Here is a 13669-nt window from a genome sequence, read left to right as displayed (position 1 = left end):
ATATCTTTAATAACAAACAAGTTATGGAGCTTTTTCGCAACTCTGGGACACCTGTATGTACTACCGAGCGATCATTTAAAAAATAAATCGAGTTTGCTTTGGAGCCTATGCTATAGCATGGGTTGCCACAGGTAACACGCCGACTCGATTTATTTTTTAATTGATCGCACCGTATTTTATCTAACATGTAGTGACATAGTTTAAAATTTAAATTTAAATCCCGGTACCCCCACAATAGCGCGCCAAAAACAAAAGTACTACCGGACAGACTAGGAACTAAGGGCGGGGTTGGCAAGACTGCAGGTAGAGGGTAGATAGGGGGAGAGAGGCCACTTTTTGGCGGGTTCCGACGTGTGAGGGTGTGTTTTTACTTTGGTTTTTCGAAAAGAATCCACAGTGTTGAGAGCGATCCATTTTTTTGAAACCGTGAGTTGAACGAGAAATCAATTCCGCTACCGTCCCGTGTAGATATTTTGTGCCCCCTTTGGAGAATTAAACTTTTCAATCCACCCACGGAAAATTAACCCGCGTTCGTGGTTTTTTTTTCGTTGATACCAAGACCACGTGGTAGAGGTTAGAGGATATGTTTGTAGATATTATTTTGTTGCATTTTGTTTCTCTCGAGAAGCACCCAGTTGTTAATTTTAAGCGTTTTCAGGCAATCAATTAATTTCGCAAATTAGTGGACATCGTCTGACTCACGTGCGTCCATTTTTGCCACCATTTTTCTTACGGCACTTTACCCGCCATTTTAGTTTAGCCCAGTCAACGATTGTAGCATTGGTAGTCACGTAGAGCAGGTGGCGTTATTTATGTTGTTACTTATATGTGATAATTTAATCTTTGTTCTGTTAAATTAAGCTCGGGTTTTCCATATGTCGCTAAGTAAGCACCGTTAGGTTTTGGATGAGTCAGAGTTACAATGTTGTAAGTAGGACCCTATGGGAGCTAGGTGACATTCAGGAAGTTGTGGGGTTAGCTAGTAAAGTAACGTGGGGTCAACGGTTACTTAGCTGAGGCGGACCTAAGCCTTGCTTTATGCGGCTCTGGGATGTTGACGTGAAGCCCCGCGACAGTTCTTGACCTCGTGGTTTGTCGGTAAACGGTTGGTTGGGGAAGGCGGACCTAGGCCTTGCTTTATGCGGCTCTGGGATGCTCATATCGCACAACCCTGAGACGCTTCTATCACTCGTTATTGGTCGAGAGTTTGTTACCTCCAGCTCTTAAGCCCATATTGGCGTACCTGGACCGCGTATTTACTAATTAAACATAGGTTTGGCATTAATCGAGTTGTAAAATATGAGTAATACCTGGGATACGGTTTTGAAGAGGGTTTTTATCCGTCCCTGTCTGTGATAACTGTATTATAATTTGAGTTAATGCAGAGGGGAAGAGGCTGATAGAGTGGATAGAAGAAAATGGATGGGAAGTGCTGAACGGGAATAAACGGGGGGATGAGGAAGGGGAATTGACATACGTAGGCAGCAGGGGGGAAACAGTCATAGACTACGCAATAGTAAATGAGGCAGCACGGGAGAGAGTGAAAGAGTTCAAAGTGGGAGAAAGAGTGGACTCCGACCATCTCCCTCTAGAAATTACCATAGAGGAAACGAACCAAGAAGAAAAGGAAAAGGGAGGAACGAGAGAGGAGGAGAAGAAGGTGATAGTAAAAGTGTGGAATGAACATGGAGTGAAAGAGTACAGGAGGTGACTAGAGGAAGCAACATTCAAGGAGCAGGAAATAGAGAAGATGGTGGCAGAGCTAAAGGAAGTGATCGAGAAAGCGACGAAGAAAAAGGAGGTGATAGTGAGGGGATCAAAAGGGGCAGGAAAGAAAAGTGGATGGTGGGACAGAGAATGTGAGCAATCAAAGAAGGAAGTGATAAAGGCGTTGAGAGAATGGAGGAGGAACAAAATTGAGAGAAGCAGATTCCTAGAAGTGAAAAGAAGATACAGAGAGAGATGTAGAGAGAAGAAGAAGCAGAAGAGGGAAAGGGAGGAGAAAGAGATAAAAGAAATAAGAACAGAGAGGGAGGTGTGGAAGTACATAAACCGAGAGAGGAAGAAAAAGGAACCAGTGAGCGAGGAAATAACAATACAAGAATGGGAAGAGTACTTCATGAAATTGCTGGAAGGGAGGAAGGAAGAAGGAAAGGTGGGAACACAAAGAAAAGAGAAGCAGACGGTGACGGAGGAAACACAAATCACAGCGGAAGAGGTGGAAAGACACATAAGACACTTGAAAAATAGAAAGGCACCGGGATGGGACGGGGTGCAAAATGAAGCGTGGATGTATGGGACTGAAAGAATGGTTGAACTGATGAATGGGGTATGGAGAGGAGAGGGATTCCCGGCGGACTGGAGAGAAGGCGTAATCTGCCCAATTTTAAAAAAAGGCGAGAAAAATAGAGCGGAAAACTACCGAGGAATAACTCTCCTGAACACGGGGTATAAGTTGTATGCGTCTGTTTTGAGCGAAAGGATGAAGAGAGAAATCGAGGAAAAGGGAGTGTTGCCGGATAGTCAGGCAGGGTTCAGAAAGGGAAGGGGTACTGTGGACAATGTGTACATCCTGGACCATTTAGCAAGGAACGAATTGAGGAAGAAAGGGGGGAGGATGTGCGCATTGTTCCTAGACTTCAAGGCGGCGTTCGACAAGGTTGACAGAGTGAAAATGTTTGAATGTATGAGAGAGAGAGGAATAAGTGAATGGCTGGTGCGGAAGGTCGAGGAGATATATGCGAGAACGAGAAACAAGGTGAAGGTGGGAGAGAAAGAGGGCGAATGGTTTGAGACGACAAAGGGAGTGAGACAGGGCTGCCCGCTCAGTCCCCTGCTGTCCACGATATACGTAGCGTAGTGAGTAGGGAGAAAGTTTGGAGCCTGGCGTTTGCGGACGACATGGTGATTGTGGCAAAGAGTGAGAGAGAGATGAAAGAAATGATGAGGAACCTGGAAAAGTATGTGAGGAAGAAAAAGCTGGAAGTGAATGTAGAGAAGACGAAAATGATGGTGTTCAGCAAAAGAAAGAGGAAGAATGAGGAGAGCGAGTGGAAGTGAGAAGAAAGCAAGATAGAAAGAGTGAGCGAGTTTAAGTACTTGGGCTACACCTTCAACGAGAGAGCCACAGACAAGGCGCAAGTGAGAGAGGTAATGAGGAAGGCGAACAAGGTAGTTGGATGTGTGTGGGGAATAGGAGAGAGAATGTGGGGAGACGAGTTCGGGAAGAGAATGATGATGTTCGAGAGCATGGTGGAGAGCGTGTTGATGTACGGAGCAGAGATATGGGGATGAAAGGAACAGGAAGAGAGATAGGATGGATGAAAGAGGTATGGAAGAGGAGGGAAAGGATAGAGAAGGAGAGAGAGAGAGAGAAAAATGTATGTTATGTTAATTAAAAATTTTTTTTTTTGGAATTGTAAGTTTTATTTAGAAATTGTGTAAGGTATAGGAATCCTTTAAAGCCCGTAGGGCAAAATAAAGTAAAGTAGTAGTAGTAATTTGAGGTAATTGTTTACTTTAACTGCTTCTGGAATTTTCCCGTTTTTTCTGGCTAGACAGCCTCAGGACGTCCTCCTACATCGTTTCCCACCAGTCAAACCTTGTGCAAATGAAAATTTTCCTTACCCTTTAGTTATAGGTACTAAGACTTGGCGCGACCTTGAAACACAACAAGAGAGAAAAAAAGGCATTTGCACAAGGTTTGAATGGTGGGACACGATCTAGGAGGACGCCCTGAGGCTGTCTAGCTAGAAAAAACGCGAAAATTCCAGAAGTAGTTAAAGTGAACAATTACCTAATCTGATTCCTTGTTTGTGCAAACTTTAACTTGTATTTTTTTGTTGTCATTTACCCGTTTCTGTTTATTTTTAAGTGTTACCACATTAATATTGTTGTCTGGCTTTGCAATGGCCCCTGCTAGTTAATTTACTTTAAGTCGTTAAACTTAATTCCCGTTATTTGGATTCATTTCATTTGTTTGTTAGAAATCAAAGTTATTACACGCATTTTTCAATAAAAGGTATTTTGCGTCCCTCACTCATGTGTTTTATTTGCGGTACTCTTCCAACTGGAACCCTCATCGTTTGCATTTCGAACCTTTTCCGCCAAAAGAAAAACACAACGTAGGCCCCTCCGCTTCGATGACGATCACCACCACCGCTGCGCGGTCGTGTTTCAATCTAAAAACCTCGCGCTGTAAAATGTAGCCTACCGCATTTGTAATGTAAATAACTATTCAATATTGATAAGAATATCCAAGGCGCATTTTTTCGTATCGATCAATAAGTGGTGTTTACAAAGCATAATTATGTTATCATTTTTGTCCTCCATGATTATAACCGAAACGTTAATGACTGGGAATTTATTGCAAAAATTATTGATGGCCAAAGCGTTCAACAATAATTTAAATTAAAAATGATACTGATAGTGTAGAGTATACATATATATATATACATATAAGAAACGTTTATGGTGGTGGTTGTGCATTACTATCAGTCATACTGAACAATTCAGCAATTGGTTCGCAAGTAAGAATGATGATGAGAACTGCAATTTTCATGGTTCTGATGTTGAGTTTTGCGGCTTTGGTGGTAGAGGCATATGGTGAGTCTCTTCTTTGTGATATATCGTGTGAAAAGTGAGCGCAATGCAAAATGAATTATAACATAAATAGTCACTTTCAATGAAATTGTCATTACTTTATAAATATAAATATCCGTAATGATGAAATAAAATCCCGTCTCGATGCCTTGCCCCCTTTTTATAACAATATAGATCGTTGAAAGTCTAATAAAACTTGATGAATTTTTAGGAGTGTCGAAATCACAATCTGCACCTCATCTCGCAGTAGGTGCTGGACTTGTTGGTGAAGAATGAATTATAATGTGATACCCCATCATTGAGATTCTAATAAAGATATATGTAAATGAAAATATTTAATTTTCTTTCAAGAATTATACTAATAACATAATTACATAACATTTTTGTTTTATAGTACAAAAATGTCCGATAATATTGCGGAATCTGGAAAAGTGCCCCGAATGCTTGCAGCGTTTCCACCTTGAATGACAAGGGAAATCCTCTTGAAAAGGAATTTCTTTGATTTTGAATCGCCTGATTCCGCGATAAGTCGGTTTTCTATAACATTAATGAAATCGATGGCTTCTTTGCACCAAGGGCCTAAGGTTTCAAAGGCTAAACCTTTAAACACGTAGTTTGACGAAATGATTAAACTATATTTGCTATGTATTTTCCCCACACCAAAATAAAAGAATAGTTATTGTTGAAATATAATACAAGTAGGTATCGTCGGCGGCTGACCCAGGAATTTTAATTTTAGTTATTTTTTTTATTATACCTGAATCATAATACGAGAGGCTAAATGACCCAGGCCATTCCATACTTCTGCGCAAGTCCTATAATTTTGCGCATTATTTAAATTTGACGTTCACGGACTTTAAAAATTAGAACAACACTTGCGTATCTAATAAGAAACAATACAATAAAAGACCTTTTTTATGTAGTAAACTCATTTATACAGGTGTCCCATAACTCGCGCGTCAGCTGTTAACTGTGAATTAATATTTAGTCCAACAAGGATTCTACAACAAAAAACGTGAAAAGTAGGTATAGGTAATATCATCAGTCTAGGCAGTTACGTCATCAGTTGGTGAACAGTTATTTCACCTTCACAAAATGAAAGAAACTAATATTTACTAATAAAGTAAATTCTCAAATCTTCAATTATGTTGGCACAATCAAAAGCGTTGCCGCGTTTATTTTTCATTTTCAAAGTGACAGATATTGTCATTTTATTTGGTGATTATTTGTGAATTGTGAAAATGCCAAAACCTTTACGGAAGCAAAGTAAAGAACTTGTGTCGGCCCTTATTTCTTATTTTGAAAGAGAACGTGACAATGGAGGACCTCTATTACCGTTATCTGCTGTAAGAGAGGTAAGTGTGAATTGTAGGATAATATTTAAGCTATAAACACACAACTTAATGTTTATATTAATTAATTACAATAAATGTTTAGCGGGTGGCAAATGCTTTACAGCTAAGTTTATCTAGCGTAAACCGAATTTCAACCATCAGAAGATGTGGATTCCCTCAGACAAGTCCGAAAAAAACGCGTCCACGAAGAAAACCTGTCACGGCAGTGGATGAAACTATACAAGCAGAGATTCGGAATCAGATATATGATATGTATAAAGAATGTAAGCTTGATGTAATTATTTTGTAAAATTAGTTACTCATAATTATTTATTTCATTACAGAAAAACACATTACTCTCGACACTTTATTAGTACAACTACAAGAAAAATATATTTTTGAAGGAAGTAGACAATCGCTTTGGAGAATATTAAACAACATAGGCTTCCAGTGGAAAAAAGACAATTTACGCCGTGGACTTATGGAAATGAGCCATATTGTTTTTAAAAGGATTAATTTTTTACGTTCATTTATCGATTTAAAAGAGGAGGGATTATTAATTTTGTTTTTATGGATGAAACGTGGATATTTCAGGATGGAACCATAAGTAAATCATGGCAAGATAACAACGTAAAAAGTGTACGAAAAACCAAAGTCGAAGGAAAAAGGTTTGTTATTTGAAATCCTTATAAAGAAAATATTAAAAGTTTATAATTTTAGATACATAATTGTTCATGCAGGTAACAGCGATGGTTTTATCGAAGGGGCGGAACTTATTTTTTCATCGTCAACCAAAAAAGAATGTCCCCTTACTAAATTCCAGCAAGGTTTCTCCAAACTTCATCTACTTACCGAAGACGCCCTAAATTGGCTACAACAAATTAAAAACATATTATTTACCATAATTATTTTGTGAATTTCGAATTTTAATTGTATTTTTCTTCATACGAATATATATATATATATTGACATCATAATTCTTACATTCCCATAAAGTGGGACATCTTGTTGCACCGAACTCGTAGATCGACGTAATTCACAATTCTCGAGTTCTGTTGTGCTTTGATAGAAATCGACAGTACCTAATCTAACCTTACTTTAACACGTCCAACTCTTGTTTGACAAGTACCGATTAAAGTTGGAAATTTTGCAACACTGTACTACTCCAGGGTGATGACGTAACTGCCTTGACTGATGATATTACCTTTATATTAGTTTTGAAATGAAAACGATTTTAAGATAACCAATCACACACGCCTTCCTGAAGGTAACTCTACTAATGTATGCGTTTCCGAGGAAACGATTTTAGATGTTGCTGCTAAAAAAACTGTGATGAAACGTTTGGACAACGAGTTTTATAAGGGTTGATTTGGCGCACGAATCCCAGGTCTAGAAAACTACCTGTAGGCGAGTTTTTTATGTTATTTTTTAGATTTTTTTTTTAATTTTTAAATAAAAAAATTAAATTTTCAAATTCTAGGGAATTTTGTATTATGTAATTGGTAATTCAAGGTAACGGATGCAACTACATCTGCAACATATGTTAAAAAGTAGAGTTTGAACATTAATATTGGAAGTTTTTTGGTGTAAATGACAATAATACACTGAAATATTGATAAAAATTTTCTTAGAGATCCATTAAACTACGAGTGCTTTAATAGATAGCCATAAACGATTCCAAATTGAATACAATAATAGACCTATTAAAAGATTCTAAAAACATAGTTATATCTTTAGTTTGTGTTCTACTCATCTACCGTTCTTTGCCTTACACGCAGCACGCAGTGTTCTGCACGTGTTCTGTGCAGTACAGCATGTAACAACAAAGCACCCAAGTTACTAACGCATGCGTATTGGTAAGGATCGTCCTGGGTTATTTAGCCTCTCGTAAATGCCTGCACGGATAATGCCTGCCTAGGACAGTTGGCAAAACTGCCTGTCAAATTTTGTAATTGTGGCTTGCTGATTCACATTTTGGTCGAAATTACCATACAGATATATATTTTTTTTCTGATGCAATATTTATCGATATTTAATAAATTATCAAAATAGTCAAGTAAGTGACACATTTTTTAAGTCATAAGAAGTGTATCAAAGTGCTAATGTTTTTAGGTTATAACAGAATGTCGAAACGTATACAACCCTCCTGGTCCCCACCGCAAAATACAGGAGGACCGGTTTTGAAAGTCTTCAATAGTTTAACTAGACAAAAAGAGGTATTTGTGCCTATATCGGGGAAGAAAGTTACTTGGTACAGTTGTGGTCCAACTGTTTATGATGCCTCACATATGGGCCATGCTAGGTCATACATAACTTTTGATATCTTGAGGCGAGTTCTTGCAGACTATTTCGGATACGATATTTTTTTTGTAATGAATATAACCGACATAGATGACAAAATTATTAAGCGGGCGCGCCAAAACTATTTGTTTGAGAAGTACATGGCTGAAGAACGATCATTAGGCGCTGTTTTAAATGATGCGAAATTGGTATTTTTGTTGTACTTTTTCATTTTGTGATATTTAATAACCAATATTTTGTAGGTCCTTGAAAATTTGTTGGAAACAACACAGAATGCCATCGATTATGACAAGAAGCAGATGTATGAAAAATTATTAGAAAAGTAAGGGTATTGCATTCATGCTTGCTTAAATTAGTGTATCTTAAGTAATTATCAACTTCAAGACGCTTAACCTCACTTTCCTTGATCCAACTTACTTTTTTTGACATAACCTCACTTTTAGGCTTACTAAATCAATTGAGGAGTTGGAAAGTGCAGTTAAAAGTGGTGACAACTCAAAAATTGAAGAAGCCAAAAAGAATTATCTTATTAAAAGTAAAGATCCGCTGTCGGACTGGTTAGATTGTAAGTTTGGAGCGACCGTTACTGACAATGCCATTTTTACTTCATTACCCCAACACTGGGAACAAGAATTTCACAAGGACATGGAAGCTTTGAATGTAATTCAAAAATTAAGAATTTTTCCAAGTCAATTTAACAATAATTTCTAGATTCTGAAACCTCACGTGCTTACAAGGGTAAGTGAATACATTCCGGAAATTGTTGCCTACATTGAAAAAATCATGTCCAACGGATTCGGCTATGAAGCGAACGGTTCCGTCTACTTTGATGTGGCCACTTTTGATAAGAAAGAAGATCATTATTATGCTAAACTAGTACCTGAAGCTTACGGTGATACTAACAGCCTTCAAGAGGGAGAGGGGGATTTGACCACAATCGACCAACATAACGAAAAACATTCCCCTAACGATTTCGCTCTGTGGAAGAAAAGCAAACCCGGCGAACCTGCATGGAACTCCCCGTGGGGCATGGGCCGTCCCGGCTGGCACATCGAATGTTCCGCGATGGCGTCGACCATATTCGGAGACACTCTTGACATTCACACTGGAGGCGTTGACCTAAAATTTCCCCATCATGACAATGAGATCGCTCAAAGTGAAGCCCACTTCGGCGCTCCTGAATGGGTGAAATATTTCTTGCATTCGGGTCACTTGACCATAGCCGGGTGCAAAATGTCCAAATCGTTGAAAAATTTTGTTAGCATACAAGATGCGTTAGCCAAGTACACAGCTAGACAATTGAGGTTGGCGTTTTTGTTGCACGCGTGGCGAGACACTTTGGATTACAGTCAAAATACGATGGAGGTGGCGTTACAGTATGAAAAAATTTTTAATGTTCGTGGGGGTAACCTTTGTCGCTTCACTTGATTCATTTGAAATTTTTTAGGAATTTTTCTTGAACGTCAAAGACCTTTCTAGGAATCTGGTACGGAAGCCGACGTTGGTGGAGCATTTTGTTAAATGGGAACGTCACGAGATGGACCTGAATAGAAGTTTTCTTAAAGCCAAAGAAAATGTACACGCTGCTCTCTGTGGTTGGTTTGATTGAAATTGTTGCTTCAAGTTGACTTAATATATTTTTTCATCAGATAATATTGATACAAGAACCAGTTTAGAATCGTTGAGAGATCTAGTCGCGGCCAGCAATCTATACATAAGAGATAAAAAACCACCAAACAGTCTTTTATTACGTGACATTGCCGTTTATATCACAAAAATTTTGTCAATTTTTGGGGCCATCTCTGAACCTAGTAAACTGGGTTTCCCAGTTTCTGGTGGAGTCGAAAATAACGTAAGTAAATTGCTATTAGCTCTATCATCTATAAAAAAAATCACTATTACCAGAATGAAAATACCATAATTCCTTATCTGGAGATTTTGGCTGAGTTTCGAGATAAAATTAGGACGACCGGGAGGTCTCTCAAGGCCACTGATATTCTCCAAGAATGTGATCGATTGCGCGATGACGTTTTACCGAACGTGGGTGTCAGATTAGAGGATCGAGAAGGGGCACCCAGTGCAGTAAAAGTCGTAGGACGTGAAGTGCTATTAAAGGAAAGAGAAGCGAAACAGTTACAAGAACTGGAAAAGGCGAAGGAGAAAGAGAGGAAAAAAGCGGAACAAGCGGCAGCGCAAGCGGCGAAAGATGCACAAAAGAAAATTCCACCGAGTGAGATGTTTAAATTGGAGAAAGATAAATATTCGCAGTTTGACGATAAAGTGAGTAAAAGAGGGGTTTTTGGAGCGTTATTTACATTGGCGTTTTTAGGGGATTCCCACACATGACGCCGACGGCAAAGAAATTAGTAAAGGACAGTTGAAGAAACTGCAAAAGTTACAACTAGCCCAGGAGAAGAAATATCAGGAATATTTAGCGTCTCAACATTAACGATCAGCTTTATTTAATCAAAGTGTAATTTATTTTAATTGAAGGAAATAACGTATTTTCAATTTGTTACTCGTTTCTAAGTATTTTACTATTTATTTAGAGTACTACCAATTAATTGCAAATAAACCATTTGTACCCTTGTAAATTTTGTTTTCTTTATACTTAATTTTCGAAATTTTGGTTTCAAGGTCAAAATAGTATTGGGTGATTTTATATGGATGACTTTTTCATAGGTTGGTGATATTATTGTTGGTTATTCTGCTTTTTAATGTGGTAGTTGACATAAACATAGGCGTCCTCGCCTATTTGACAATTTATTAATACATAAATTGTCAAAATGACGTACGTACGCCAATGTGTTGATTAAGGTATCAAGTTTGCCAAAATAATTTATGAAAAATGTTTCCAACTTAAGAAAAAAAGTCAAAATCATTAAAAATCACCCGGTATTTTTTATTCGACACTGTCAGAATTTGAGAATTTTCTCCTGTATGAACGGATTTTGATAAATGTCACAATTTGTCAAAATGAAACGTCAAATCTAGGGACTTTTGTGTCATGAATTATGGTGGCATTTCTGTGAAATTTATGTCAAATGTTTTAATTGTTCACAATTTTCCGCTATAGACACTTCCTCTTCTTAACAAATTTTCTAATTTAAACTGACATGCATGACAAGATAATTTCGCACTAACCTTTGCCAACTTAAAACTTTTTTCAAAATGTTCCGCGAATTGATGACTACAAGGACATCGCAGATGATTATACTCAATTTCATATAAATGTGCATCTAAGCAAGCCATGAAAATCTGATTTTCTGTTGGTAGTAAAGCTAAAGCTAGTGACTTTGACTTTCAAAGTTGCTTGCTCTGCGCGAACCCGATTTGACTAATTTTTCAGTTTTTGTCCATTTTAACATTGCTGATTTCAAAAGCAATGTTACGTCTTTTTACTGATTAAATTAAAGTACATAATTCTTATTTGTTTTTATCTTTGTATTTTTACCAAGTAAAGATTTATTGGACATGACCTTCATAAATGTGACTTTTGTAATGTAACTAAATTAAAGGTGCTTTTACAAATGCACAGCTCACTTGATGAACATTTATATGAAATCAATTATACCGGGTGTAGAATTGGTTTACGAGACATAGGATTTTACATGTAAAAATAAAGAGTTTCAATTATTGGCTCCCCTAACAATTTTATGGCAAAGTTGTTAAAATGAAAGTTAGAGAGAATTAAAATTACGGTCTAATTTCAATCTTAGTTTTATTCTAACATCTTCTGGTACTGAAAGAAAGGCAAGAAAAGAGTTAACACAAAAATCCTAAAAAGTACTACTATATGTGATTATATGTAATTATACTATATATGATTTATGCTAACATCAAGTAACAGTTTTTTATTAATGCAAATTTATAGCAAATTTCTCACAAGCCGAGAAAGAAATGATCGTTAAAGTATTTCGTGGGATCTCCAAGGATTTTGCCGAGTTAACCAAGACGGCTCAAATGGAAAAAACTGCAGATTATACTGGTATTGATTTCTGAGTTTTTTTTTTTTGTTGTATCACAGCTTAATTACTTTGTGTTGAAGGTTGTGGATTTAGAACCATTCAATGATACTTGGCGGAAGAAAAGAAGTGTGGGCAATTACAGGCACCGAAGAAACCTGATAGGAAATGGATGAACATCAAAAATATCTCATTCGAAAAACAGTGCACTCATTTTTCTCTGCAAACAGAATTCTTACAATTGATGCTGTGTACAGGGAAGTGCAAAACAATGAAGAAATTCCAAACATCAGTCGTTCTAAGCTTTATAATGTTTTACATGAATTAAAATTCAAGTAAGTACATAGGTACATTGTTTTCAATTAACTGTAAACATTGAAATCTATGTTTATTTCAAATAGCACAAATAACGAAACAGAAAAAGCCTGTTAATAGAAAGAGAAGACATATCTTGGCGAAGAAGATATTTACGGGAAATAAAAAAATACGCCAAGAAGGGAGACCTTTTCTCTTGCAAGATACATGGTTATTAGAAATGATTGTAGTCGAAGCAGGCCTTGTCCATGTTATGAAATTTTTGCCGCTTTCATGTGAACTGACAATTATTGTCGATGTCACTGTAATTTTTTTTAGGTGAAAACTGCGGTGTTGATTATTTTATTTTATTTTTTTTTAAATTAACGATTGAATCCAAAAGTATCGAGTTGTTTTGTACCCAATTTAACTCCTGTGTGTATAAAATAAAAAATGTTGTACATATAATATTTGTTATCAATTTTTCCACGAGTTGATTCATAAACTTTTTTGTTTACATTTTACAAATTATACAAGAATTAAATCATAAACATCCCCCTAGATCCCCCTAGATAATATGCAACCAAAAATACTAACAATTCCTGCATCCTGCTAAAAATCTTAGCTATGTGATTCTACCTTTCGGAGATGCGCACGCACGCGCCTACCAGGAAAAAATAGACTTTAGGCATGAAATTTTCTTTCTTTCTTTAGATGGTATTATGGAGGATCTTCTTTAAGAAACTTCCAAGCAACATTTGCTTCAGGTTTCCCAGACTGACCAATTTCAGCCATAGAAACAATTCGAAGAATTGGAGAGAAGTTTGAACATTTAATGGAAGATACCTTTTCATTCGTCCTGTAGTCCTGTACGAGTTTATTTGAAGGGCAGATCAAAAGAAAATTAAATAATAGTGAAACCACCCGACAAATAATTTTACAAGTCAAATTTCATTGCTAGTACTGCTTTTTAGTATTTTTGTCTTAACTTCTTTCTTGCTTTTCTTTCAGTAAAGAGGACGTTAGAAAAAAACAAAGAGTGGAATTAGACAGTAGGACTTTTAATTCTCTCTAACTTTCGGTTTAACCATTTTGCTATAAAATTATTAGGGGAGCCAATCATTGGATCTCCTTATTTTTACATGTAAAATCCTATGTCTCGTAAACCAATTC

General features: G+C 37.0%; 1 protein-coding gene and 3 long non-coding RNA genes across 5 annotated transcripts; 3 read left to right on the top strand and 1 right to left on the bottom strand.

Annotated features, from left to right (window-relative positions):
- The first annotated feature begins 4345 nt into the window (after positions 1-4345).
- On the top strand, positions 4346-6905 carry LOC138136639 (uncharacterized). Of its 2 annotated transcripts, XR_011161375.1 has the most exons (5): positions 4346-4605; positions 4814-5957; positions 6040-6220; positions 6281-6604; positions 6657-6905. It is a non-coding gene; the product is annotated as an uncharacterized lncRNA (long non-coding RNA). The 2 variants fall into 2 exon arrangements; XR_011161374.1 differs by having other exon boundaries at positions 4814-6220.
- Positions 6592-7706, bottom strand: LOC138136640 (uncharacterized). Its single transcript, XR_011161376.1, has 2 exons — positions 6921-7706; positions 6592-6807 (listed from the first exon to the last, which is right to left on the bottom strand). It is a non-coding gene; the product is annotated as an uncharacterized lncRNA (long non-coding RNA).
- Positions 7707-7835: 129 nt separating this feature from the next.
- Positions 7836-10831, top strand: CysRS (cysteine--tRNA ligase, cytoplasmic). Its single transcript, XM_069055890.1, has 9 exons — positions 7836-7992; positions 8049-8425; positions 8480-8559; positions 8681-8897; positions 8949-9632; positions 9685-9832; positions 9887-10089; positions 10143-10517; positions 10567-10831. The coding sequence occupies exons 2-9, from the start codon at positions 8060-8062 to the stop codon at positions 10684-10686; spliced, it is 2193 nt and encodes a 730-aa protein (XP_068911991.1). The 5' UTR covers positions 7836-7992; positions 8049-8059; the 3' UTR covers positions 10687-10831.
- Positions 10832-12067: 1236 nt separating this feature from the next.
- On the top strand, positions 12068-12964 carry LOC138137228 (uncharacterized). The gene is made up of 3 exons (XR_011161635.1): positions 12068-12225; positions 12286-12537; positions 12604-12964. It is a non-coding gene; the product is annotated as an uncharacterized lncRNA (long non-coding RNA).
- Positions 12965-13669: the final 705 nt, after the last annotated feature.

Source organism: Tenebrio molitor, chromosome 8 (genome assembly GCF_963966145.1).
Source record: "Tenebrio molitor chromosome 8, icTenMoli1.1, whole genome shotgun sequence".
Classification (NCBI taxonomy): Eukaryota; Metazoa; Arthropoda; class Insecta; order Coleoptera; family Tenebrionidae; genus Tenebrio; species Tenebrio molitor.
This window is presented reverse-complemented; position numbering and strand designations above follow the sequence as displayed.